Raw genomic sequence first — 25646 nt, 5'->3', positions numbered from 1 at the left:
CGTCGCTCTGCTGCGTGCTCCTGTTCGCTTTGTACCTAGGGTGACCTTCTACCTCTGCTCTGACTTTTCCTGAGCCGATAGCAAGAAGATAACTCTTAAACGTGTAGGCTGTGAAATTTCTTCTTTAGCACACGTTCAAGATTGCCCTGTCAGGAATGAACGATGTTCTTGGCCACAGCCTACTGGAACTGAAAGAGGTGATGGGCTTCTGCTTTCAGTCCTGGCTTCTGGTGTTTTATTCATAAAAGAAATCTTGTCAAGTAGTTCTCTAAGTAAAAGCCCTGCCCTTGCCTCAAACGTACCCGGCTTCATGCGGAGTGCAGCAAGTTTCATTTATGCCTTTCCACCTGTTGTTGTGCTGCTTGCTTGTTGGTTCAAACAGCCATGCTGCCCAGTTACCAAACCAGTGAAATTCAGCTAAAAGATTCGAAAGAAGTCATTGTGGTGACTGTCTGTGCCTAAATACGTTGTTGGTGGGTACTTCTCAGCAACCTTTTGTAGGAGGGTTGCAGAATGGATCACCAGTGTTTGACTTCGCCAGGGCCACGGAGCAATCCCTATGCTGGGGTTTGCTGGTGCTATAGTCATACAGAGAACTGGGTGATACTGGTCTGCTGTCAGCTGCGGTGAGAACATGAGTCTCCAGGGTTCCGAAGGCTGTTCAGCGTACAGTGCATCCCCTGACCTCGGCTACCGCTGCTGTTTGTGACGCTCCGGGGGAAGGAACTGGGATGTACGCACCTCTTTCCAGGTCCGCTGAAAAAGCCTTCGGGACTCCCAGGAAGACAAGCCTTCTGCTGCTTTGTGAAGATGGAAGACCCTGCTAAGGGCTGTGAAAACCTGGGAATCCTGCAGCCATCTTCCTATCAAGCAGAGTCCCTGTAGGACTAAAACAGCTATAAGAGCGCAACTGAAACAAACAGTTTGTGTTCGATGAATATATGATCTAAATTCCACTTTCTTGTTTTTTTCTCTCTGCCCCACTGACATATGCTCTGGATTTCGTAGCAGAAACTTCAGCTTTAAATCTTAAACGCTGGAGGTAGGCCATGCGGCCTGAATGGAAAAGTTTTGATGTGATTTCTTGGAGCAGATTAGTCTTGAACTCCCTTGAAAGCAATCAAGTGTTCACACTTGTTGTATTAAGCCATACTTTGGCTTCGTCTGAAGTCAGAGTGCCCTTGACTCTCGCAAGCTTTGCAGCATCTGTTTATGGTAGGTTTGTCAGCTAACTAATTGCTTTCCCCGCATGAATTTCTAACGGAAAAAAAACCACTTTCATTCATTCTGCAAGCATCGTTAAGATCTGCAAAGAGCGAAATACCAATGTTCGACTCTAGGTTATTAGGGGAGGATTTTCAGGCATGGTTGGTGGTCTGGTGCTGCAGCAGTTCTCTGACACTTCACAGAATCACAGAATGGTAGGGGTTGGAAGGGACCTCTGTGGGACATCCAGTCCAAACCCCTGCCCAAGCAGGGTCACCTACAGCAGGCTGCACAGCACCGCGCCCAGGTGGGTCTGGAATATGTCCAGAGAAGGAGACTCCACAGCCTCCCTGGGCAGCCTGGGCCAGGGCTCCGTCACCCTCAGAGGGAAGAAGTTCTTCCTCATGTTCAGACGGAACTTCCTAAGCTTCAGTTTTTCCTTCTGACTTTTGCTGGAGTGGATCTTTGCCCGGTAGAGATGGCACTGCCATCAGTTGCTGAACGTTTGCCCTGTTTTCAGATGTGTGTAAGGCACCCTGGCTCTTGCTTACATGTGGCCTTTAGCGCTCCTTCTGTCCTCACTGTGCTCATAGGATTAACCTTGAGCAGCGAGCGTTGCTCTGTTCTTAACTATACTCTGTTGTAGCCTGCTGATAAAGTTGTACCCTGCTCCTCTTGCCCCTTCCACTGTCCAGCTTTCCGAATTTCCTTTTTCAGATCTGAGAGCGTATGTATTCATACATCTTTTCTGACCTCCAGGAAAGCGTTCATGTCATTCTCCTCACCGGAGCCGCGTATAAACAAAACTTCCCCTCCCAAGATGTTGCTGGGACTGTAGCAGCTCGCCTTCTATTCGGCAGGTTTTTCGCCAGCACGCCTCAAAGACACTTCGCGCTGGGTACCACACAAGCCCCTTTAGGGGTTCTATTCTTGGTAGCGCAAACAGATGTATCATGAAATTTTGATGCTCAAAATGGTCTGGGAAGAACCAGGAGGGACATTGTGCCTGTTGTAAAGGGCTGTCTTGCCTGCCGCGCTATCAGCCCGATAATATCGCACCCGGATCTTACTCCTCTGCCCCTCTGCAGGGATGAGGCTCTGCTTCAGCAATGGAACTTGAAAGTCTTTCCCATAATAGGGATTTAGAACTGAAATACTGTAAAATCTGTCATTTGATTACAGTGCTGCTGTAAATAAAGGCTATGCTTAAATGGCCTCTAGTTATATGCATGGAAAATTAGAACAGCTTTTAATAAACAGGGGATTGACCATGAATGCCTGTAGTACAACATTCTGCACGCACGTTACTTAGCGTTGTTGTTATCTAGCAACAATCCTTATTTGTATCTTACACAAATTGTGGCAGAACCTTCTATTTATCTAACCTGGAAAATTTTCCTGAACAGGCTCTCTATAATTTACACACAGAATTGGCAATTTTCTCCCTCCTCTCAGCAGACATTTAATAGCCACGTATTGCATTTCTATGCTAGTAAACCTTCATTATTATACAAACGTACTAGAATGTTATGAAGAAATATCTTAAATAATTAAACAGAAACTATGAGTGACAAAACAAAGTGCAATTTGAGCTGTGTTATTCTTTCCTTTTTATATTCACTTATTTGCTAATTTGCTGAACTTACTGAACTGCAATGGGTCTCGCTGTGATTAGAGAGAATTTGCCGAGTTCCTTTGTAATTGTTTCTTTGCAATTAACTAAATAATAGGATGTTCTGTGTGTTGCTCTCTGGGGAAAGGAAAGGAGCGGGCAGGTGCTTTTGCAAGAGGATTTCCACATCTTCCACCCATTTCCCCGCAACTCACCAAGTATAAAAAGACCGGTAGAACACAAGGGAGAGCGAGCGTTGCCTCAGGACTGGAAATGACAGAATTAACCTTTTCACATGATTTCTTTGAGTTGGCTTAAGGCTTTTTATGCTGGCCCTGGTTGTGGCTATTCTTTGTTGAAACCCAAAAGTCCCTAGGAGACCTTCAGAGGAAAGCGATGAAGGCCCAAACGTATGTTCCTTTCAGCAGCTGCCTCCGCTCAGGGGAAATCCTTTAAGCTGGGAGAAGTCAACTGGGAAGATCCCCGGCAATGTGGCTTTGCCGGGAAGAGCGGAGGCTGGGGACTGAGCTCTGGCGGAGGGGGCAGCGAAATCTGGGGGAGGCTGGAGAGCAGCCCCAGCTTTGTTATTTCCTTTGACTTTCAGCAGAAAAATGCAGAGGAAGCCCTGGGAGGAGAGGAAGGGTGATCTTAACAGAGGCACGGCCTGGCTCCATGGGAAGAGGGCACGGCTTGATGGAAGGGCAGAGGTTACGGAGTGGCAGGGTGAGCGGGGCGGAGGTGTTGCCGAACAGTGGCAGCTGAGTGCTGAGGCACGGTCGTCTCGCTGACCTCCCTCTGACTGCCCGTAATTTAGTCCTCAGTCTCAAGAGGGTAATTCATCCATCTCCTGGCACTTGGTGTTCAATCTTGCCTTTCTATTTTTTTTAAAATCTGTATTGTTGGCTAAAATCTTTCATAACACGTATTAGATCTGACAGTCGGGGGAAGACTCCTCGCTTCAGAGTATATTAAAAGCTGAATTATTTCATTTGATAGCGAATAAAAAAAGCCAGGGGTATGGGATTGCTGCTCTAAAAGGTGCTCTCCTGGCAAGCGTCACGTCAGCAGTAGGATGTCTGGAGTCAGAGAGACACTTGTGAAAAGCGCAAAATGGAACATTTCTGGGAGTGCTTTCACAGACTGCCTGATGATCTCAAGGGGATGGGGGTCAGCACCGGCTGCCTTCCTTTGGAGGTTTAAACTAGTTTTTTTGTCTTCATTGTCTTTAATTTGGAACATCCCTCATTTGCCTGTTTTGTCCAGGGATTCTTTAGCAAAGCCACTGTCAAAGCAAGTTAGCGAACGCTAATATGGCTCTTAGGGTTACTTTTCAGCAGGATTACCAGCTAACAAGCTGACATTTGCAGTTTGCTTCAGTTGATTGTAGAACTGTTTTCCATGCAAGGGTGATTTACTGTTAGTTTTTATTCCTGGGATGTCACAGCAGTGGCTTGACTGTTCATTTTGCTTTGGCAAAATAGAGAGTACCCATTTGTGTGGTGAGGGAAAAAGGCTGCTGTAATCTAAACATGAGAGCCTTTATAACTGTCTTGTTGTCATGTAATCCAGAACTACCTGAACAGGAGCAAACGAGAGACGCTAGACTTTTTAGAAATGCAAACACTGCTTCGTGAGGTGGTACAACATCCTGAAGTGCCCGGCCATGGAAAGCGCGGCTAGTGCCAGATCCTGCGGTTTGTCTCTTACTCCTCGTTTGCTGAGTTCATTTTACTCTTCATTTGAATATTTTCCCATATCATCGTAAACAATTGTCGGGGAGAAATCAAAGCTGTTGATGCCTCTGTTTCTCTCTAGTCCCCAAATCCTCGTTCTTCTCTAATTTCCTCCAGTCGTCTCCGCAGCAAATGGCCGTGCGAGGGGCACGCACACCAGCGCTGCTGAGCCTGCTTCCCTTCCCGCTCACCCCCGGCCCCGGACGGCGCCTCGAACTGCCATGCTGGTACACTGTTGCTCACCCCTCCCATTTAACAGCATCCAGCCTTTTCTGCCCTTTGTTCCAAAGCGTTTTGTCAAACAGCATCTCAGTGTGGAGCGCTTGTTGCGTCTGCTTCTATTCCCCGTCCGTCATTTTGCTGACAAAGGTACCTGGACCCGCAGCCTGGTCGGGTTTTTCTGCCTGTGCAGAGGCCCCTGGCAGCCGCAACAGCTGCAGGACAGGCTCTGGCCTCGAGCGCTTTCGTGCCGAATTTCATAAACTCTGCGGCAGGAGGGGTTGACGTGGGGGGATCACCTGCCCCCAGCGAGGAGTCTCAGCTCCTTGTCTTCGGGTCGCTCGAACCGGAGGTGAAAGACGTTAGATCACTGGGCTTTAAAGTAATCACTTCCTCATCCTTGATGGCACTGTGAAAATGAGAAAAAAGGAAAAAAATAAAAAAAAGAAGGAAGAAAACAAAATTGGCTGTCGTTCTGCTGTCCCCCTGCAGAAAAATAAGAGCTTTTCTTGGAGAAGGAGGGAGGGAGCTGAGGTCTTCTATCTTGTACCCTGGTATATCTTGTACTTGTTCACGTATTGTGTGGCTGGGAACTCTCTGACGTGCGTCTTAATGCTATTTGTGAATGATAAGGTTGCTTTTTAGCTATGTTGATAATGCTCATATGAAAATCCTGTCCTCGTCAAAAGCTATTAAAGTTGATGTCATATTTCTGAAAGTCAGCAGAAATGTGTTTATTTGGTCCTAATGTGTTAAGCAGCCCATTTTAGCATTTCTGCTCTCCTTATTTATAAAACGCATCAGTGAGGACAGCATGCAGTCCCAGCTGCTTTTGGGGAATGTAATAAAATAGTACTTGCAAAAGAGATGTCTCTATAATCTCTGTTGACTTGCCATTTAGGAGAAAAAAGCAGCTGGTGATACCTTTTTTTTCCCCCCAATGAGACACACACAGCCCTCCAATATTCTGCGAGTTCTCCCGGGCCATAACGGTTTCTAAACCTAAACAGCGCTAATTAGACGAGGGTTTCTCAAACCTGTAAGACCCGCGAGACGTTTGCTTCGAGCCTGTTCGAAGGCTGGGTGGTCCTTTTTCCCCCCTCCAGCTCCAAGCTGCGTGGCGCGGTGGTTAAAGTGCAACACTCCGGGGCTTTTTCGAACCGGTGGCAGGGGAGGTGCTGCCGCAGCGCTGCGATGGGGCGACTGTTAGAGACTGATTACAGAGAAGATTCATTACGACTATAGAATAGAATAAAATCATAGAGCTAGAACACAGTTTCAACTGTGTGAACACAGGTGCGTTGAGAATCCACACGATCACGGGATGCTGCTCTCAGTGGTCCCCTGTGTAGGCCCTATCATGGTCGGGTTAAAAAGCAACTGACCTAGTGTAAGCGAAGAATAAGAAGGTGTAGCAAGGTTAATGTCACAGGTCAATAGGTTAAATTTTAGAAATAGGAGTAAGTTGAATAGAACATCTTGAAGTCTCTCGAAGTCTTTCTCAGAATTGTACCAAACAGAATTCACTGAAGAAGATGAAGGACAGACGACGACCCCGAGACGACCCTGAAACCAAGCGGGGAGCTGCAGCCAGTGAGGGAGAATTCTGCTAAGACAGAAGAATAGAGAGATCTTCATAAATGACGTACTTCAAGAAACGGAACGGTTGCTTAGAAACTTCTGAAGATTCTAGGCTCGATGTAATCGGTTTAATAAATGTATAGAAGCTGGTCTAGCGAGTTGAACTTTGCCAGTCACTGAGGCGATGGCCCAACTCCGAGTTGTGAATAAAGCAACACCTAGGGTAACCCATGCTGTAAAAAAAACAGTAAAAAAGTAAAAAGCAGTAAAAACCCAGTAAAAAACAGCGACGCCGGCTTGTGCGGAGCAGCGAAGGCCCAGGAGACGGCCTGGACTGACCAGCCAAGCTCAGGAGCTGCTGCGTTAGTGCCGGACCACGCTACCTAGGCAGAGCAAGGATGAAGTCATTCAATCTGTTCCTTTTAAAAGCAAACAGCAAATATTTTGATACATTTCAGTTGTGATAGGAACGGTACAATCTTTGTAAGGAAGCGAATGAATTTGGGATGGCTGCTGCTTCCTGATGTTGTCTTTCTGATTTTACTACGCCATCCTAACGTTATCCAGTTCTGTACACGATGGCTTCTGACACGTCCCCCGAGAGCGTACGCTGGTGTTTTTTACCTTTAAGACTAAAAATAGTTTGGTTCTGTTTGGGAAGAAATGAAAACTGTTCCCATCGGGTCCGAGTGAGACGCTTGGGGAAGGCGGCGGAGTCGGGGCGGCTGCGGCAGCACCACAGCACACGGCCGCCGCGTTCCACGTGGCTCCGGCGTGATGCAGCGAGGTGCTGTCGCTGCTGGAGCACCGAGGTGCCGCACGCGCTCCGGCCAACGCCGCCATCCCAACGCGCCGACGGCTCCAAGTTCACGAAGCAGCGGAGCTGGCTTTGGGGCAGCGTTGGGAAGCGGCCAAACCTCTGCCCGCAGAGGGAGCGGCGGAGGATGGAGCCCGCCTGCCTCTTTCGACCCCTCACCACTTCTAGAAGTTTCCCCCCGGCTTTGGGAGAAGCCCGGACAGGCCGGGGGGGGCCAACAGGGAGAGAGAGCCACGGGCATGAGCCTGGAGGGAGCGCGCCGGTGCTCGGGGCCTGGGGACAGCACCGTGCCCGGCGGCACCGCGGGGAGGGCAGGCACCGGGGGACCGGGTCCGCTTCGGGGCCGTTTTGGAGGGAAACGGGCTGGCATGAGAGCGTGAGGCGCCATGTTAACGCGGGGGCAGCGCGGCCCAGCAAACCCCTCCCCCCCCCCTCCACCCCGCGGGCACCGGGGCCGCCGAACCGGGGCAGCCCCCCGGGGCCGCGGCGGCCGGGCCGGGCCGGGGCGGGGCCGCGGCGTCGCCAATGGGAGCGGGCGGGCGGCGCCGGGCGCGGAGGCGGCGGAGCCTCTGGGCGAACAAAGAGGGAGCGAGCGGGAGGAGGCGGGGGGCGGGGGGTGCTGGCCATGCGGGGCCGCGGGTGAGGAGGGAGGGAGGCGGCCGAGCGAACGGGGCGGGCCGCGGCGCTGCTCCATGGCCGGCGGGTCGGGGTGAGGCGAGGCGAGGCGGCGGGCATGGCGGGCGTCAGCTACTCGCCGCCCTGGTGGGTCAGCCTGCTGCACCGCCTGCCGCACCTCAGCCTGCGCTGGGAGCTGACCGCCGCCGACTTCCGACCGCACGACGCCGAGTACCAGCAGGTGGGTGCCGGCGCGGGGTCTCTGTGTGTGTGGGGGGGAGCTGTGTGTGGGTGCCATGGCTCCCCTGTCCCGTTTGTCCGCCCCGTGAGGGGCAGCCTCCCGGCTGCCGATGCGGGGGTCTCGCCGGCCCGGGAGCAGGGGGCCGTCAACCCCGCGGCGCGGTGAGCCGGAGCCCCGCGATGCTCCCAGCTCGCTGGAAGCCCCGGGAGAAGGCGAAGCGGTGCCCCGGGCCCGGGTCGCCCCTTGCCGGCCCGTCCAGCCCCGGGGCCGCAGGGGGGAGCGGGCGGCGGTGCCGATCCCAGCCCCCCTGCCCGCTGGAGAGCGGGGGGCTCGGTGCGGGAGAGCGGGGGGCTCGGTGCGGGAAAGCGGCCTTGGAGCACGGCGAGATGCTCCCGCAGCGCCCGTGTGCCGCCGCTTTCTCTTTTCTTAACGCTGCTCAGCCTGTATCCCGCGCTTGGCTGCCGGGGCACGTAATTAAAATGGTTGTGGAGTGAATCCGTGGGCTCCAGCATCTGCCTTCTCTGCTGTCATCTTGGAGCAGGGCTGCAGCGGCTCTGCTGCCTCGTGTCGCCACGGGCTCTGGGTTGGAAAACACCATTTTGGTTCCCTGAAGGCGCTTGCGGTGTCCTGTGTGCGCAGCCTCCTGTCACACACACGGGCAGAAGGGCTGGGGCATCGCCACGGTTCTCCTTTATCCTCGAAGATATTAGAAATACTTCAGAAAGCGTTGGCTTTTTGTTTTAAACAGATGAGCTGAGGCTAGAGCAAAACGTGAGAAATGTATTCAAAGAGCAGTGGGGGGGATACAAAGAAACATCTTTACACCAATAAACAAAACAGACTTTTGGTCTCACCTTTGTATTTGAGGCTTCAATTTGTTAATTTGTTTGAGTTCCCTTGGCTTAGCGGAGTTCAAGATGGCCACGTACAGATGTGACGCTGCACAGCAGCTTTGCTGTGTTTCCGTGACCTCGGAGGGTAGCTGCCTCTGAAACCAGGGCCCGGAGATGCTGGAGATCAGAAGCTGAGAGTTCCTGGAAAGATGTTTCGGGGAGCGTGTTATCATGAAACAAGCACTCGGTGACCTTTGAACAGAGATGCACTGTTTTTCACTTAACTTGCTTAAAAGCATTCCTCGCAACAATCTGGGATTGTGTTCATTTGTCAGATAATATTTCTACAGTAATCATATTGCAACTTCAAGCCTTCTGCTGTTCTTTTCCTGTGTAGCTGCCTCCCCTCCCTTGGTGATGTTAAGGACTTCTTGCACGGCAGTAGATGGCCTTTTAAGTCTTAACATCAGCTCGTAAGAAAACGTCTTATCAAATCCAAACCCAAATGTCTGGATTACTGGAGCATCTTGTCAGCAAGAGAAGGATTTGAGTAGCAGCAGCGTTGCCGGTTTCGGCGTCGGGGAGGGACAGCAAGCGGGCTCCGGTAACGCAGCCTGTTATCGGTGTCGCCGGTTACGTAACGAAGCTGCTGTGGCTCTGCAAGTTGACTCTGGAGTTCCTAGCCATGTAGATTAATTCTAATGCAGTGAAACAGGGAAATTTAATCCAGGAGCGGGAACTGTAGTGCTGAATGCTCTCTTGTGCTTTAAATTGATCTGAAGGCCTTTTGGTCTGAATTCTAGTTTTTTTTCTATTAGCTTTGTTATGAATTTGCGTCTCTCTTGGTTTGCAGCCTGTGATGGCATAGTCTCCAGTGTTCTTTAGGAACCTTTTGTATGTAGCAGGCAAGATTGTATACATCCTGAAAATGAGAAAGTCTATTTTATAGTTTAATTTCTGCATGTTTTTCTTTTCTTTGTAGGTCTCACTGGCACAAATTGTGTATATTTGTGTTTTCTATTCCATTACTGGTTGATACCCTGATGCTTAAGTATAACCTGTTAAACTGCACACTGCGTTTGAGTTCTCCAGTGGCTAAAGAGAGGTCAGTGGGGAGAACAGTGGGGAGTTTATGGGGATGGGAAAGGGCAGAGTGTCCCTAGCTGCAGCGAGGAAGGATTACTTTACTAAACTGCAAATAACTTGAAGTTTCCATGGCTTGAAGTCATCGGGTAGCTAGACTGTTGTCATAAATAGGCATACAGCAGGGCTCAGTGTCCATTCTCGTTCTGATTTCTTATGAAGAAGGAAGCAACGTATCCTTTCTGATTCTTCACTGCTTCTCTAGAAAAGATTTCCTAACCCACGACCAAGGGAAAACATTGCTTTCCTTATAAAATTGTTTCCTTTAGTAACTTCTTTGTAGAGATGTACTTTGTTTTTCTGTACTCATGTTTTGAACTGTGGTTTTGAACTTGTGCATCAGCTGAACATCCCACTTCAACCACAAGTGAAATACAGTGGCTTGGGTTTGAACGTTGTCGTGTCACGTGTTGCAGTGCCACGTGCTCCTGCAGGTGAGGAGGCTGCTGATTTAACAGGCTTTCCCCCTCTGCCTAGGAAGGATTACTATAATGCGCAAGCCACTATTCCACTGAAGCAGCAGACACGCTGTTGTCCCCTGAAACCTCTCTGAAGCGCATGTAGCTTGTAGATAAGCACATACTGCTGGTCTTTGAAGTCTGTTATCTTTGTGTGTCTTTTGGGACCCCGGATGATGGGGAATATCTGGAAGGATGTAGATCTGATGGCTAGCTATGCTGTTGTGTCCCATGTAGTCCATTTTTTCAGAGCAGGAAGGACCCCCACTGTGCACCGGCCTATCTCAAGGCGGCTGTGTCCATTGTGTACCAGCCTACAGGGGCTTCCTCCTTTTGTCTGAGAGCATGAGAAACGCTTATGGCAATGCTGTTGCCAAGGGCTGAGATCAATGCAGCTGCAGGTTTTGGCTGCGTACTTTCTTCACCTGAGTCGGTCTCTAAAACACCCTCTCTTGGTATTTCTTACTTCTTATCTTCTCCCACAGCGTATCTTGTAGCATCAGGTTAGAACAGGGTGTGCAAGTGAGGAGGAGCAGAACAGATCCTTCCTCTTTGGACTAGATTGTTTGAAAATGTAGATGGATACGTATGTCCTTCAGATGCTCAGCTTCTGTCATGACACACTGTGGACAGCAGTACAACTAGTTGTTTTTCTGGGGGAGCGGAGGAGAGCTTCAATGTAGAATGAGCTGGCGTTGTGATTCTTCTTCTCCAGGGGGTTGGGCATGCTGGGGAGTCCTGTCAGCGCTGCCTTCATGTGCTGCTAGCAGGACTTGCTCCACAGAGTCATCCCTATCGAGGATCTTATCAGACCAGTTCTTTTCCTAATCCTCCCATGAATCATTGGGGTTGAAGATATCTTGATATGAACAGTTTTGTTCTGGCTGTATTCTCATCTGAGTCATACTGCAGTGCTCTGCAAAGCCTTTTCATTGTATAGTGAGTCACAAACTCTGGAGTGAAGGGAATGTAAAAATGGAGCAAAGCTAGTGTTCCTTCTAACAGCATCATGCTAATAGCAGTTCTGGCCTTCATGCCTTTTGCTGCTGAGTGAATGATGATGATCTTGCCCGTACTGTCCACTTGTTTTCCAGTTCAGTTAGTTGGACCAGTAAGATGGTCCAGAGACTGCTGCTGTCACTAGTTTAATCTGTTTAGTAATGTAAGTACTTCTACTTGTAACTTACTTGGTTGCGTGGCATTGAATTCACTTTATTTCTCAGGGTGGAGTTGGTTAAGAGCCTTGAGGTAGTGTGGAGGTTACATGCTGGAAAGAAGTAGAAAAGCTGAATAGCTTTTTAATACAGCACAACAACAGGTAATGGGATATCTGCTGGAGACAAGATGTCTTTGGTACCGATAGAAAAAGAGCCTACAACACTTCATTGTAGCTCTTAAGTCCCACTGCGAGCTGAGAAGTGTACTATAAACAGCAGAGAAGAGGCTGTGAAAGCTAAGCTACAGACCACCTTGACTTGAATTTCTGCTTTTGCTTAATTGCTGGAAAATGGCAATGTTGACCTGAATCTGTGTAAATGCATAGATTATGTGTGAATCGGGCTAGAATAAAGCAAATATTCTCCAGCATCTTTGAAACTCTTTCTTTGTACCACACTCGTGCTTTTTCTGCAAGAGTCAGAACTGCCAATGCAGGGATGATGGGTGTAATGGCAGCTGTATGTGCTTTGGAAAGACTGGATGATTGATTCATGCTGATCAAGATGCAGAACCACACTAAAGGAAGCGTTAATAAGAACAGGGGTACGCTCTAGTCCTTGGTTTTGAGATGGCCTTTTTTAGTGTTGTCACCCAGGAGTTTCCTATCGTACATCTGTCAGTGCTTTTGTGTTGTAACATTCTTTTTCCACTGCTGCATGTGTGTTGAGGGGGGGATCCAGCAGTGAAAGGTGCTGTGTAAGCCCAGCGATTCTTCTCTGTTTTTGGCTTGCAGACTCGAATCCAAGGCATGTGTGCTTGAACCTGTAGGCAAAGGTTCAGCAAGGAATTAATACTGCCAGGTACTTTCTGGCTCTGCGGGGCTGTTTCCCTACACAGAACAGCTAATGTCGTCTTTGGAAGTATTTCTTGGCTGGAGAAACATGATGGAGCCTAAACTGCCAAAAAACTTGGATTAGAGAGATTGTTTTAGAGCTTCCTCTACTGTACTGGCGTCTTATTTCAATTCTGAAACCGAGAGCCTTTCTGTAAATTGGAAACATGTGTGTTAGTCAAGTTGGATGACGTGTTTTTGTCTCGTTGGCTGAAAGTCAGAGGGTGATGTGCCTTTTGTAAAGGGGTTAGACTGAAGGTTTCCCTCAAGAATAGATGGACCACTTCCAAGGTGTGATCAGCTATCCTGCTGTAACACTAGTATGGTCGTATTTCCAGAAAGGTTAGGTGACTCCGATTAGTAGAATGCAAAGTTTTCTAATTACATTGAAGTTGCTTTTAGGTTTTTAAGAACTCATGGTAAATCCCCTCTTCCCTTTACTCAGCAGTCTTGGTTGCATGAGTAACCATGCAGTAATAGCTCTTATCAGCAAACTGGTACTGTAGTCTGACTCCTCTGTTCTGTGTTTGATCTGGAAGAGCCTTGACTAGGGAACCGCAGCGTAATGAATAACCAGAAATGTAGAATCCAGGCAATTTTTGATGGCTGATTTTTTACCAAAGGTAGACATACAATGGTTTCTGTTGACCGTATGTTCAGTCATGCAGCAGCATATGGTATACAGACAGGTCAACCTTTGCCAGCTTTCTGTCTGCAGGCTTACTTTTTTTGCTGACCCATGCTGTGCTGCTACGTTTTCAGATGGTCTCCTGAGAACTGACAGTTTCTGGAAACCCTGGCTGTAGATTACCTTACTCTAGTCAAAAGAAAGTAACTGTTCTGAATGTATGGTTTTAGCAGACCAAAGTACACACAGAGAGGTAAAAGGTGAATGGGAGAAATGTGAAACGTGTCTTGGGGGGAGAAGGGAAGGAGGTGCAAGCGAGTGTGCAAAGATGTAAACCATGCTTGCTTCATCTGGGTAGAATTGTAAAAGTATTAATCCTCCACAGAGAGTTTGCTTTTACCAGGCCTGGTGAGCTTCTCAGTCTTGGGAGACCTCTGTGTAGCATGTGGTGCTTTGAAGATATCATGCTGGTCTTAGCTGGAAGAGCAGAACCGAAGTTAGAAGCATTAGTCTGGTCAGGTGGTGGCTGGCCAGTGGCACCTGGGCGCTTCTGCACCGGGAGAACATTTGTCCTCTTGAAAATCCACTTTTTTTTTTTTCTGCTTCAGTGTAACAGCTTATGTCTCCTGGTCTGGGTTTAAGTACTTATGAAGTAAATCTTCATAATGCATCCACCCTCTCTGAGCGCTGCCTAAATATTGCACTTACCTGTATGCACACAAGCGTTTATTGGTTTGGAGGAGCTGACATTCAAGAACTTTCTATTTTGGATTTGCTTTGGAAAAAGGGAGTCTAAACAGGAACTGAAAATGCAGATGAGGGTCCCTAACCTTCAGTTTGCCACCAAAATGATATAGCTGCTTAGGGAGCTTATCTTGGTGTCCAGCTGCAAAGCCTGATTGCTAGTGTTCTGGAGAAAGGACTAATCAAAGTCAATTCAGTCTTACCATCTCTTCCTTTCTTCCCCCCCCCCCCCCCCCCTCAAATCATAATGCTGTTTTGAGCAGAGGACAATCCACACTCTTCAGGTTAACAAAAAGCATTTGTTTAAATGCTGAACCAATAAAACAAGCAGTGATTTAAACAGATGTTGCTGTGGATTTTTAGTGCTCCTTATTTTTTTTTTTATTAGGGAAAGTGAGAAATTCTCACGCAGAAGAACATATCCCATTAGGCATGACTCTGGAGACTAAGGGTGGGAAGTCAGGTGCTTTGCTCTGAGTTAATCCCAAGGTTTTGAATGTGGATTAAGTAGCTGTGCCACAAGTTGTCTTTACTTGTATTATGGGATTAGATTTGGCTTTGAACCTGTAAACAAAAATCTGTCTATTAAGAATGAAATAGAGAAAAGTTATGGGCCTTTGTCACAGCAGGTTTCTTGACATTCTTGTCTTCAGAACAGATGGAGGGACAAGCACCCTTGGCATTTCTCTCTTTTTTTATTTCTTTTTCCTTTCCGTTTTCTTCTGGGACAAGGCTAAGTTTACACTTCTTTCCCCCCCACCAGCACACTTACTGATGGAAGGGGTGAAGTCCAGAATCGATGGTTCATGCAATTTGTGCTGGTGTGGTGAGACTGTTGTGGCAGAGCTTGCCCGGTCAGCTCTGTGACTCCTTTCTGGCAACGCTTCGGTACCTGTAAGGATCAGTATGCTGAAGACGAAGCAGTGATGGTTAACGCTTCTCCTGAAGTCAGTCTTTTACATTCTTTGGTGTCAAGTGAATACATTTGGGTGGCTGCAAGCAAGCACTGAGTAAGATGATGCTCACTCTTAATTTTCTTGAGATGGAGGGGAGTCAGCAGCTCATTTGCAACTAACCTCTTGATTTCTGTCAGTTCTCCTCTTGATTCTGTTTTATCTTTTAGTAGTAAACTTTCCACTAGTTACGTTGAGATTTGCCATTCCCCTTGAGTGGGCAGGAGAACTTGGCTTGTTTTCAACTGAATGTAATTCCCATAGCTGGGGGAAGGGATGTGATGTCTGGGAATTTATTTGTTCTAAGATTCAGATGAGACTTGAGTAACTTCAGAATATATCAGGATTGCTTTCTGTATTGAACTTGAATTCTCACTTTTAAGACATGGATAAGGCTCAAAATACTCAGGGACTTACCGATATATGCTGCAGAGTTCTCTCTAATAATAACAATAATAAAACCAAAACCCAGTAACCCTGCTCCTCTCTCAACAAGGATGTCTGTACTTCCAGGGTATGTCATCCTACCAGTTCTTTGTTTTAGCTGACGATGATGATTAACAAGACAGGTGAGCTGAAAACAAGGAAGGTTTTTAGTCCTGGGGATGCACGCAGGTGACAGTCTAAAAAAAGAAGAAAGCCATCACAGTTAGAAATCCTTCCCTTTCCTCCACTTCAAGGAGTGACTAAGGCTGTTGGTTGTATTGCACTGGTGAAAAACTAGGATTTGGTTATGTTTATCCCCAAACCAGAAGTAACTTTTGCTGCATGGTGAAAGGGTCTGCAGGTATCTAGGGTGTAGTCACTGTGGGGCAGTGCCATGCTGATGCTATTTAGTTTTTTTCATATTAGATGAACTGGGAAAGAGCAAAAACACAGTGCACTTTCATGCTCCAAAGGCTTTAATTTCAAACTTTTTTTTTTAGATTTACAAGTAATGAAGCACTTGTAGTTTCTGAGTCTGTTATAGTTGTGAGCTTTAGGGTTTGGTAAGCCACAAGTGTGAATGTTCTTGCAAAGTCGTCATTTGTGTGCTTAAGGCTGCAAGGCTATTTGCTTGTAGCGGAGGGGGGAAGTAGCTTAGTGTGGATAAAGCAGTTGGTATCTCAGTCGCGATACTCGTACCAATTCCCTTCTCTAAGCACTGGGATATGAGGATAAAATTTATAATAATGTGTACTTTGACATAGTTGTCAGGTTGCTTGCTTCAGCAGATGTAATGTGTGCCAGACTTCTTTTAAGTTATTATTTTAACAAATGAGCATTTTTCTTGGTCAGTAGTAAAAGCAGCATTGAAACCAGCCAGGGGAAAGAGCTGATGCTCCCCTTCACCCTCATTTAAACTGGAGCTGTACCCTCAGATTGTGATTTCCGCGGTCAGTGTAAAATGCTTTTTCTGGCTGATACGTCTCAGAATGGTGCCACACGTGCATATGCATGAAAGTCCTTTGTAGTGTGAAATTAGGGATGAAAGATATTGCTAATCAGTCCGAACAATGCTGGACTTATTCCTGGACAAGGGGAAATGGGAATGCAGGGAATGGATGTTTCACAAATGTATAACACATTCAGCCGCGTTGTTATGCCAGTGTTGGTGTCTGTGCATGGACACCCTTTTCAGTCTGTGAAACGCTGCTGTTCATGCGGAGAATTTAAACAAGCCTCCTATTCAACAGTGAAATTCAAAATAATGCCGAAATCCAAATGGAGGCACTTCAGTTGCAGAATAGTGTCTGTTACAAGGAGGGCTCAGTGTGGCGGCTGATGTAATGCTCCTTCAGCTACGGCCCGAGCTGGGGGGAAAGACAGGGGAGAGACCGTTGGTGAAGGGACCATTAGGAGTATTGCTAATGGTATCAAAGCCACCCATAGGGTGTTAATTAGCAAACCTGAATAGTCCTGAAGTTGATTGGGTAACAACTGTACAAGGGGAAAAAATGACCCATTACTTGATGCTGCCCGTTTTCTCTGACTATAACTGCTTGAGTATTCAATAGTAGATTTCTTAATAATGTGGTTGACAGTATGACCTCACCATACTTCATGCTTTTTTTTCTTGCAGTTCAGCAGTGCGCTCAAGTTCCTCCAGCTGACAGACTGGTGATTTTGATACTTGCTGTAGTAGCTAAGATTTCTTCCATGTACCAAAGAGTTGCTTTCTGTTGTGTTGCTGCTACTGTAATGCTTTGCGTTTGGGCTGTGCCTGTGGCCTTGCTGTTTAAGTGCTAGTTGTAATGGGTGATGTTACTGTTCTGAGGCCTCTGCCAGTTTGTTACTTTCCTTCATCCCTAAACTTCTTTAGCATGTATTTATTTTGTTCAGTTTAGGAATAGTCCTTCTTTATGTTGCTTCCTCGCTGCAAGTGTCCCTGTAGTCTCCTCTTGGACTGGCATGGGCAGGGGGGTGGCATAGGATTGCTGCCGTGCATACGGCCCCCCTTCTCCCTTGTTTTACAGTATTCACTCCAGGAAATGCTGAGAAAGTCGAGAGTAATGGAATTCATGAAATTCAAGCTGTGCTTCAATGAAAACGTGTTTTCAATTTCTGCCTCCTTGGGAGCCCAGGACTGAACTGTAATTGTTGGCACTGGGTGGGGGCTGGAGATGAATGGAAGCGGTAGAGTCAGCGTTCTGCAGAGCCTCTTGCCCAGTATCTCGCCGCTTCTCGGCATTCAGAGGCTGGTGTGTGCTTTGTGGCTGCCTCAGGAAGCATTTTTGTATTCAGCTGTCCAAAAGGCCCAGGCGTTTTCCTGCTGGGTTTGATCTGGCTGTTGGGGTCTGAATGACAGTGACATGTTAGAGAGGAACGTGATGGGGGAAGCATCAGCTGGGGGTGGTTTATCCCCCCGCCCCCCAGCTCTTGATCCTGCTCACGCTGTCCTTTGAGTGTCCTGCTGCTGATTGAGGGTGAGAATTATAATGGTGACTCAGAAGCCTTTGGTAAAACTCATTAATTCGTTCCTCCTTTAATTAGACACCCAGCTATGGGCTTATAATTATCAGAGCCTAGGAACGTTTGCAGCTGTAATAAGCTGTGCTGCATCAGTTGCAGGCTTTTTGGCAAATGCGGATGTGGTGAGCTCTTACTCGATTTGGTTTTTGGGGAGGAATGGGGAAGGGCGTAGAAATGAAGGAAGCAGCTGAGAGTGCGTAGCGGCAGACCTCTGGCTGAATCTTGCCTTGTGGTGTTGAACTCGGAGGAAAGGGTGGAGTTGTCCTGCTTATAGATGGTTTTTTTTTCCTTGGGAGGTGTCATAATGTAACTTTCAAGGAGAGAAAAGAGGAAGGAGAATCTAATGAGAAGTTATGCAAACGTCTTTTCTTAAAACTTCAGCACCTGAGGGAATTTTAATTTTTGAATAAGAGCGTAACAGGAGCAGTTGTAGGCTTTGCAAACGCTGCCTGTTTTGCTGTTGGGAAGTTAGGGAATGGCCAAGTGTTCTACAACAAAAAGTACCAGGTACTTTTTGTTTTTGAGTCTTCTGGGGGAAAGAAATCATTAGTAAACTTCCAATGTTTTTTAATCTCTTCTTTCTGAAATAAGAAGGAAGGTAGTTTTCGGAACTACTGTGTGTGGGTGACCCCCGGCAGCAGCTGACTGGGGTCTTGTGAGAGAAGTTTGAGCTACTTCTGGTGTCTTTGAAATACTTGTGATGGTGGGTTTTTTTTTTTTGTTTTTTGCAGAAAGAGAAGTAGAGAGAAGGCTGGAAGGACTTGTTACTTCTACCATACTGCAACTCTACTTCTGGTTATGATCACTGCGAAGGCAATGGTAGACCCTGAAAACATGATCTCCATTTAGCTTTGGACTGACAGGCTGTCAAGTGCAAGCAGTCCCAAAAGGCATAGACCTAGGAAAAGGCTAGGGACAGAGATAGCTGGCTGTCACTGGGCTTGGACAGATACGATTAAGAAGATAGGTTTACTTTTTTTTTTCCTTAGGATTTAAACTTGAGTAAGGTTAGACTGAATGCCTTGGACTTGAGTAAATGGAAGCTATTGCACAAGACTAGGTTGGAGGTACTTCTAGTCAATGGCAAGTATTAATGTTCATGCTCTGTTAAGAGGGAAACCGTTTTGGTTGTAGTAGGTGGCAGGAAAAAAAGGATCAGCTGTGTTTTGGGTCTTTCTGTCTGGATTTAGTGGAAAGCACAGACAGCACATCCAGTGAGGATGGAATGATTTGCTTGACACTTCTGTAGCTAAACAGAAGTCTTTACTTTGGATGAGAGTGCTATTTTAGAAGCACTGTACAATGCTTCCTGTGTGCCTGTTAGTATTTTGAAGTGTGACCGATGTCTTCCGTTTGTCCTTCTTGTCCTTTCCCCACGCAGTATGAGTTATTGTAGGTTTATGAGATGGAGTAATGGAGTAGTGCGTAGAGCTTGGGTAGGAGAGGATTTCATCCCTGGTCTCTGAGGTCAAATATGCTGGATCACTGCCTGTTCCTTTTATTTATATATATATATATATACATACACACACACACACACACACACACGGAATTCTTATAGGTTAGACAACAGAGTCTGAATCAACTTCAGTAGACAAATTAGTGGGAGCAACAGATTTACAAGGTGAAAATAGCCTTTTGTTCTCACAAGTATAACCAAGTAAAGATCCTGGTGAAGTTCTTGGCTGGTCTTGGAGACCGTGTTCCGGGGCAGGTTGAGTGCTCTAACAGTGAACCTCTTGATCAGTCTAGGGGTTGTTTGTTTTGGGTTTTTTTGAGCTTTTTCAGCTTGACCTGATGCAAGTTAAAATCTCTTCCAAAGCATTTTAAACACTTCTAATATTAAAGGGTAAACTAAAGGTGATGAATATAAAATATGTCCAGTGAAGGTGGCAAAATTCTCGGTGTGGACAAGCGGTGCCCTGAACGTGCTTCTAATGCCTGTGCATTAGCAGGCGGCTCTTGGAGAAGCCGTGTGAGTGATAGTAGATGCTGGGAGCATTCTGCTGAGGTGTAAATAACAAAGCTCGACAGTTTACGCTAGCTCTGCTGTTTTTATTAGTGCAGCTTAGCTTTCGCCTCGGGCGGTGTGGAGGTTATGGGAGAAGGAGGCAGGGACAAACTGTGAACTTGCCTCCTCTCCCAGCAGAAGATGATGAGAAAGTATGGGGATCTTGCTACCCTAATCTCCCCTTGGCATGTTAATTCTTCTTGTCTCTCTAGTCCTGTCTTAAGTCTGAAATTCTTACGGAGGCAGCTGCTTGCTGGGTCACATGTGTGTATCGCTCCAGTGCCCTTTCAACCTTTTTGGTGTTTGCGTGGATTTTTTTGCTATTAAAATTCATCTGGCTGCAATAGTATTTCATTGCTGTTAATTTTGTTCTCAAGAAAATGTTGCTCTGAGAGACTGCTGCTTGTCTTATTACTGTTCCTAAATACGTTTAATAGCTATTTGCTAGCTGTTGTCTTCTGCCTGTGATTGAACCACCTCTTAACGTGTTCCCAGTGCTGAAGAGGACTGCAGATCCAAGTTTGTTTGGTAGGTAGATGTGAATCATCTTCTGCTGGTGTCAGCTACGCTTTGGCCTGAGAAGTGCCTGTTGTACCACAGCGGTGGCATATCCAACAGGTGAAATGTAGTTCTGCAGGTGTAACCTATGGGCAGGACTTTCAGTGCTAACCTAATTATTAGGTTTGGTTTACTTGTGCTGGCTTCAGTAAGAGTGATCTTGATTAGCTGATGCAATAAATGAAATGCACGATTCCAAAGAAAGAACCAATTTTAAAGATAGGCCTTGAATGCTCATCAAGGTTCAAGTTCAAACCAGGCATATCTGTATTTCTTTTCCCTTGGAAGGTGAAATTTGCTGCTTGCTGTCTGGTGTGGTGAATGCTGAGCTTTCTTTCTAACACCTGTGCCTTCAGATGGGATCCACCAGCAATTTAGTTCTTTACTTCCTACTCGCACATATACCACCACTTCTTTGATACTAAAACTGTGGGAGTCCTACCGGACTTTCATCCTTGGGGATGTACTCAACTAGCATTGGACGTGCTGTTCCCTTCCAACAAGTGGCTGGTTGCTCCTCCTGGGAAAACAGAGATCCTGAGTATTTTCTCTGTAGCTGCACTCAGACATTGGTCAGTGCATGTGGTCTCCCCCACATGCTATGAACATAGGTGAACTGTAAACAGGGCTGAGAGCTTCTGGAAACTGGAGTGTAGTCCTCAGCTTTATTCTCAGTGAGGATTTTTTTTTTTCTATTAGAACAGGACACGTGTGAAACAGAACCGCAGTGCTGTTCTAATGCTGCAGTAAGGGAGTATTACACGAGGCAAAGTTTGATGTTAACTGCAAGTTATATATTATTCTTGTAGTCAAAACATTAACTATACTGGGACAAGAATCTTGTTCTTGGTGCAGCTGTGATTTGGATTGTGCAATGGCTCTTTGGGTTCTACTACGGTATTTCTGCAGTACCTGATCTAGATAAGTGTCCTGATGGCTGAAACTGCTCTAGGCTGGGAAGAGTTCAGAGGCAGGCATGCATACATCCATACTATCGGTTGAGGGAACAGTGCTAGCCACTGCGGGTGAGCATCAGTGCTGTGCTCGGGATGCTGGTTCCTTGTACAATCCTGGCTTTAAAGATCTGAAGCTCCTCCAGTGCTGCAGAGTGGGGTCTCAGTAGGTAGGAAGGTGTCTCGCTTGATTCCCAGCTGCTTGCGAGGAACGGGGTCTTTAGGCTATTTACGCTGCACTCTTTGCTGTTGTGTATTTAACTTCCAGGCAGCACCCAGATAACCCCCGATGCTGGTGCCCCTGGTAAACAGGCTTCCGAGTGGGGTTCCGCATTCCAGGCACATACGCTGCCCTGCTCTGCTAGCTCAAGCTGGGTTAGTCACGCGTCTCACCAAGCGTGTCAGATCTGAGACAGTCTGTCTCTCTTGCTTCTGCCCTCTGAATCCTTGCGCTACAAAAGACAGTAATCAACAAAAGAGCAGTTAGAGTTGTGGAGCTTGGTTATATGATCTTGTCACTTCTTTTACCCTCATCTTTGGACTAAGGAGATAGTGTTTTGAGTGCAGAAAAATTGTCAGGGTCCTGGGAAAGTGACTGGGACTGTACTGTTCAGCTGTAGGGCACTGTCTAAAATTAAATAGTAGGAACCAGTGACAGGAAAATGAAAAAATCTGATTTTTAGGAGAAAACCAAATGAAAACTTGATGCTATGCTATTCCTTGTAGTCATATTCTTTCTTTTCAGAGAAAGCTACTGTTAAAGCTCCTAGTCATTACATGTGGGATTGCACTATCGTATTTTTAAATGTATGCAAAAACCTGCTTGTGTTCCTTCACTTGCACATTTTCCACCTGAAGGTATAATCTCATGACAATATAATCACTTCCATAGCAACCAGTGTGTCGTTAACAGGATTATGGTGCCCAGTAAGGATGGAAGGCACAAAGAATTTAGGAAGGAAGTATCCTGTCATGTAAATACCCTCATTAACGTGGCACAAAGAAGGGTAAATACGGTGACGTATGTGAGGAGAGAGCAGCATCTTGCATCGTGTGCTGCGTGGTACCTGGGGGCCCTGTCACCGGGAGAACCGGGAAGGAGGAGGGACACACACGTGCACATGTGGCATGAGGTGTGTCCTTAAACTAATGCAACAAGGCTTTAAGAAGGTGAGTCTGTGTTGTTAGCAAACCAGGGTAAGCCCTACGGAGATCCTGTTACTGATCTCAAGGTGCAAGTGCAGCAGGCTGCCTTGTCTTGGCTAATGTGATTAAAACACTGAAGGCACCAGGGACATATTCTAGCCTTCCCTCTTTCCACTCCGCCATCAAGAGCACCCTTACCCTTCAGTCTGGAAGGGGTAAGGTTTGTCTGCCACAAAGTACTGCATTTTTTCCCACTAGTACTGTCTGTAGAGTTAAATTAAAATGCTTTCTCTTCTTAGTAAAAACGTCTGCTGTTTTATTGTTAAAGATGATGGGAAGAACCTGAAAAATCAAAAGCTTTTCTCTTTAGCTCGTTCTGCAGTGCAGGCTGACAGTGTCTTGTGACATTCTTCTGCAGACCCATAAAGGAAGGGGAGCTACTTCACGTGCACACAGTTACTGCCAGCGGTATCGTGGTGGGTTTTATGCGGCATAGAGTTAAGTGAGAAGTTACCGAATGCTTTGTAAGAGTGTTTGAGCAGATGCTCTCTTCTACTTTGTTCTGCAGTTTATGCACCGCTTGCTTTCATTCAATAAAAAGCAACATGAAGACATGAGAGTTATTGCAGATATTTGCTTTGTGGCTTCAGGGCGTCTCATCTTGGGGCTGCTCAAAACTTCTTTCTAGTGAATTGCTTTCACTTTTTGCAGCATTTGGGTGATGTAACAAATGGTTCAATTGCTTCAGTGAGTCAAAAGTACTGCTTGGCTCTTTCCCAGAAGCTTTAACACCTGCTAAAAGGGTGAAGAATTCCAGGCAACTGCTGCCAGCCTTTAAGTGCTGTGAAAAGTCTCTTGTCAAAGATCCAGTTTTCTGTATAGGCTGGGAGTCAGATAATGTTCCCCTTTAATCTGATGTGGTTGATCGGAGTGGATCTAACTCTGTATTGTTGCCCAGCTACTTTTTTGTTGATGGTGTTTTTTCATGAGCTGATTTTGTAGCAAGGAATTCTGATCACTAGTGGTGATACAAGAGAGACGATAGAGCTAAGGAGGGCATGGTGCTCTGCTTTTTAGCTTCAGAGAATCTGCGATGGATCTGTTTTTACTGCTGGTCCTGTAGTTAGTGAGGTCTGCTAGCCCCACCTGATTAGAGAATAAGCTTCCTAAGATATTGAGTCCTACACTGGAGCGTATAGTTTTTGCTTCTCCTGGTTGCTGTTTAGGATGCTCTCTGAAAATAAGCTCACAAATGAGGCTTAAAATACCTGACTATAAAGGGTAGAAAGAAAAAATCCATGTAGGGAAGGGTAGATCTTAAGTTTTGAGATATTTCAAGTGTGAGTTGACTGTCTGGTGCAGCCTGGCTTGAAAATATGTATAAAATTACTCAAATGCAAAAAGACCCACCTGGCTCTCTTCTGTGGCATCTTTTATGGGAGAGTTCATAAACAGCCTGGGGGATTTCTGCTTACACAGTGGTGAATCCCGCTTTGTGATAATGTTCCAAACAGGCAAAATGCTGATCTGCACAGGTAACAAGGTACTTGGTGCTTCAGAAGAGCTACTTTCAAATGCAAAGTTAGCTATAAAGATAAATATAGATATTAACTCTGAAGGTTATTATAAAGCTAAGGAACGTGATTCACCAGTCAAGATAACTGGCTGAAAGTCTAGTGAACTGAAAGATGCTAAATTAAAATAAACAATGCAGGAGATGGTCAGCAAGTAGCAAATAAGTAACTAAGCACCAGTTCCTGGTGTAGATCTGATGAAAATGTTTTTCAGGAACCACAACAGCCAGAACACGTGAGACACTGTATTGCTGCATTCAGCACTGGGGAACTTCTAACTTGAGAATGCTGATCTGGTGGCAGCCCTAACAGCTGTTTTTAAATAATGCAGGTGGGTTTTTTTAAAGTTTCTGTAAGCACTCCCTGGAGGACTGGTAAATGCAGTTGTTGTTGTTGTTGTTGTTGTTGTTTAGTGGAAGTGGCCAATCTTGGTGACATTGCAAACATACTGAGGTCATTGTAAGGCACACAAGGTGTGTATTGGATGGCTTGCGGAGCCACAGGTCAGAGGAACCACAAGGATGGTTTACAGCAGGAATGGCCCACTGCTTGGCTGTTGGTGGCTGTGGGCTGGATGTTGTGTGGGAGGCTGGGTTAAATAGTCCTTTCCAAGAGTTTTCAGGCCAGGAATCTGTCTAGACTGTGTTGCTTTGAAGTGCTGCAGTACCTGAGTGCATAATAGTAGGTGGACGAGGCAGATGGCTGTTGTCCATTCAATCTCTTCTTCCTTTGCTGGATCCCTCCTCGTACTTCCAGTTTGAATGTCAGAGGGCTGTGTTTCTAACCCCAGATGTGAGATTAAAAACAAAGCAGAAGAGTGAACAGTCTGTGCTCCTGGGCTTTTGTTCTGAAAGACAGGATAATCCAAAATCTGCCATTCTTCTGCCAGTTGGTAGTCATGAAGATGTTGGAGCAAAAGAGCCTGGTTTGTGATGAAAACTTCAAGTCCCTCACAGGGCCACGTGAGGACCTGGTGAGCAGGGAGCACTGGAGCCTGGTTCTTCAGCGGGTGCTGGTGTGGCCGCTTGCTCAGTCCTGCTCCGGCAGCTGCTCTTACTCGTGTGCCAGATGCCGATGCCGTGATGGGACTGTGTTCCCAACAGCTGGTTTCAGCGAAGAAGCCTTTCCCTTGACATTTATCTGGTGGCTGTGCAACACCTTGGACTTGACCTGTAAAGCCCTTCAGCTGTAGTGCTGCTGGCTTGTTGTGATTCTTCATGGATAGAAAGGGTTAATCTCAAGCACTTGTTACTAATCTAAAGGCAGTATTGAGAAGCCGGTGAAATGTACACTATGTACAGTAGTTACAGTATACACATCTAGAGACAAAAAAGAGGATTGGTGGGAAGCATAGCTCAGAGTTACCCTGTGAAGGGGGAACTACCAGCCAGTTTAGGATGTGAAAAAAAAAAAAATGTATTTCCTTCTGCTTCTTTACAATTTTGTCTTCAGTGAGCAGTGTTGCTGCCACAATGTGAAGGAAGGCATCAGTGTGTTGAAGGTTCTCGAGGTCGAAGGCACAGTGCTGCTGACAAGTGAAACTGTCCCTTGGTGGGAGGATGCGATGCCCTCAAAATGCAGAGCTGCGGTGGTGAGCTGAATAGCGTCTTACGGGTGGA

At 46.6% G+C, this 25646-nt stretch overlaps 1 protein-coding gene across 2 annotated transcripts in view; it reads left to right on the top strand.

Moving 5' to 3' along the window:
- The first annotated feature begins 7836 nt into the window (after positions 1-7836).
- Positions 7837-25646, top strand: part of TTYH3 (tweety family member 3) — a 78719-nt gene continuing 60909 nt past the window's right edge. For both annotated transcript variants that reach the window (XM_075436136.1, XM_075436135.1), the window contains exon 1: positions 7837-8024. In XM_075436136.1, coding sequence (XP_075292251.1) covers positions 7902-8024 — 123 coding nt within the window. In that variant the 5' untranslated portion in view covers positions 7837-7901. The remainder of the gene's footprint in view (positions 8025-25646) is intronic.

Source organism: Opisthocomus hoazin, chromosome 15 (assembly GCF_030867145.1).
Source record: "Opisthocomus hoazin isolate bOpiHoa1 chromosome 15, bOpiHoa1.hap1, whole genome shotgun sequence".
NCBI classification, from domain to species: Eukaryota; Metazoa; Chordata; class Aves; order Opisthocomiformes; family Opisthocomidae; genus Opisthocomus; species Opisthocomus hoazin.
Note: the sequence above shows the minus strand (reverse complement) of the source record. Positions and strands in the feature narration are given on the sequence as shown.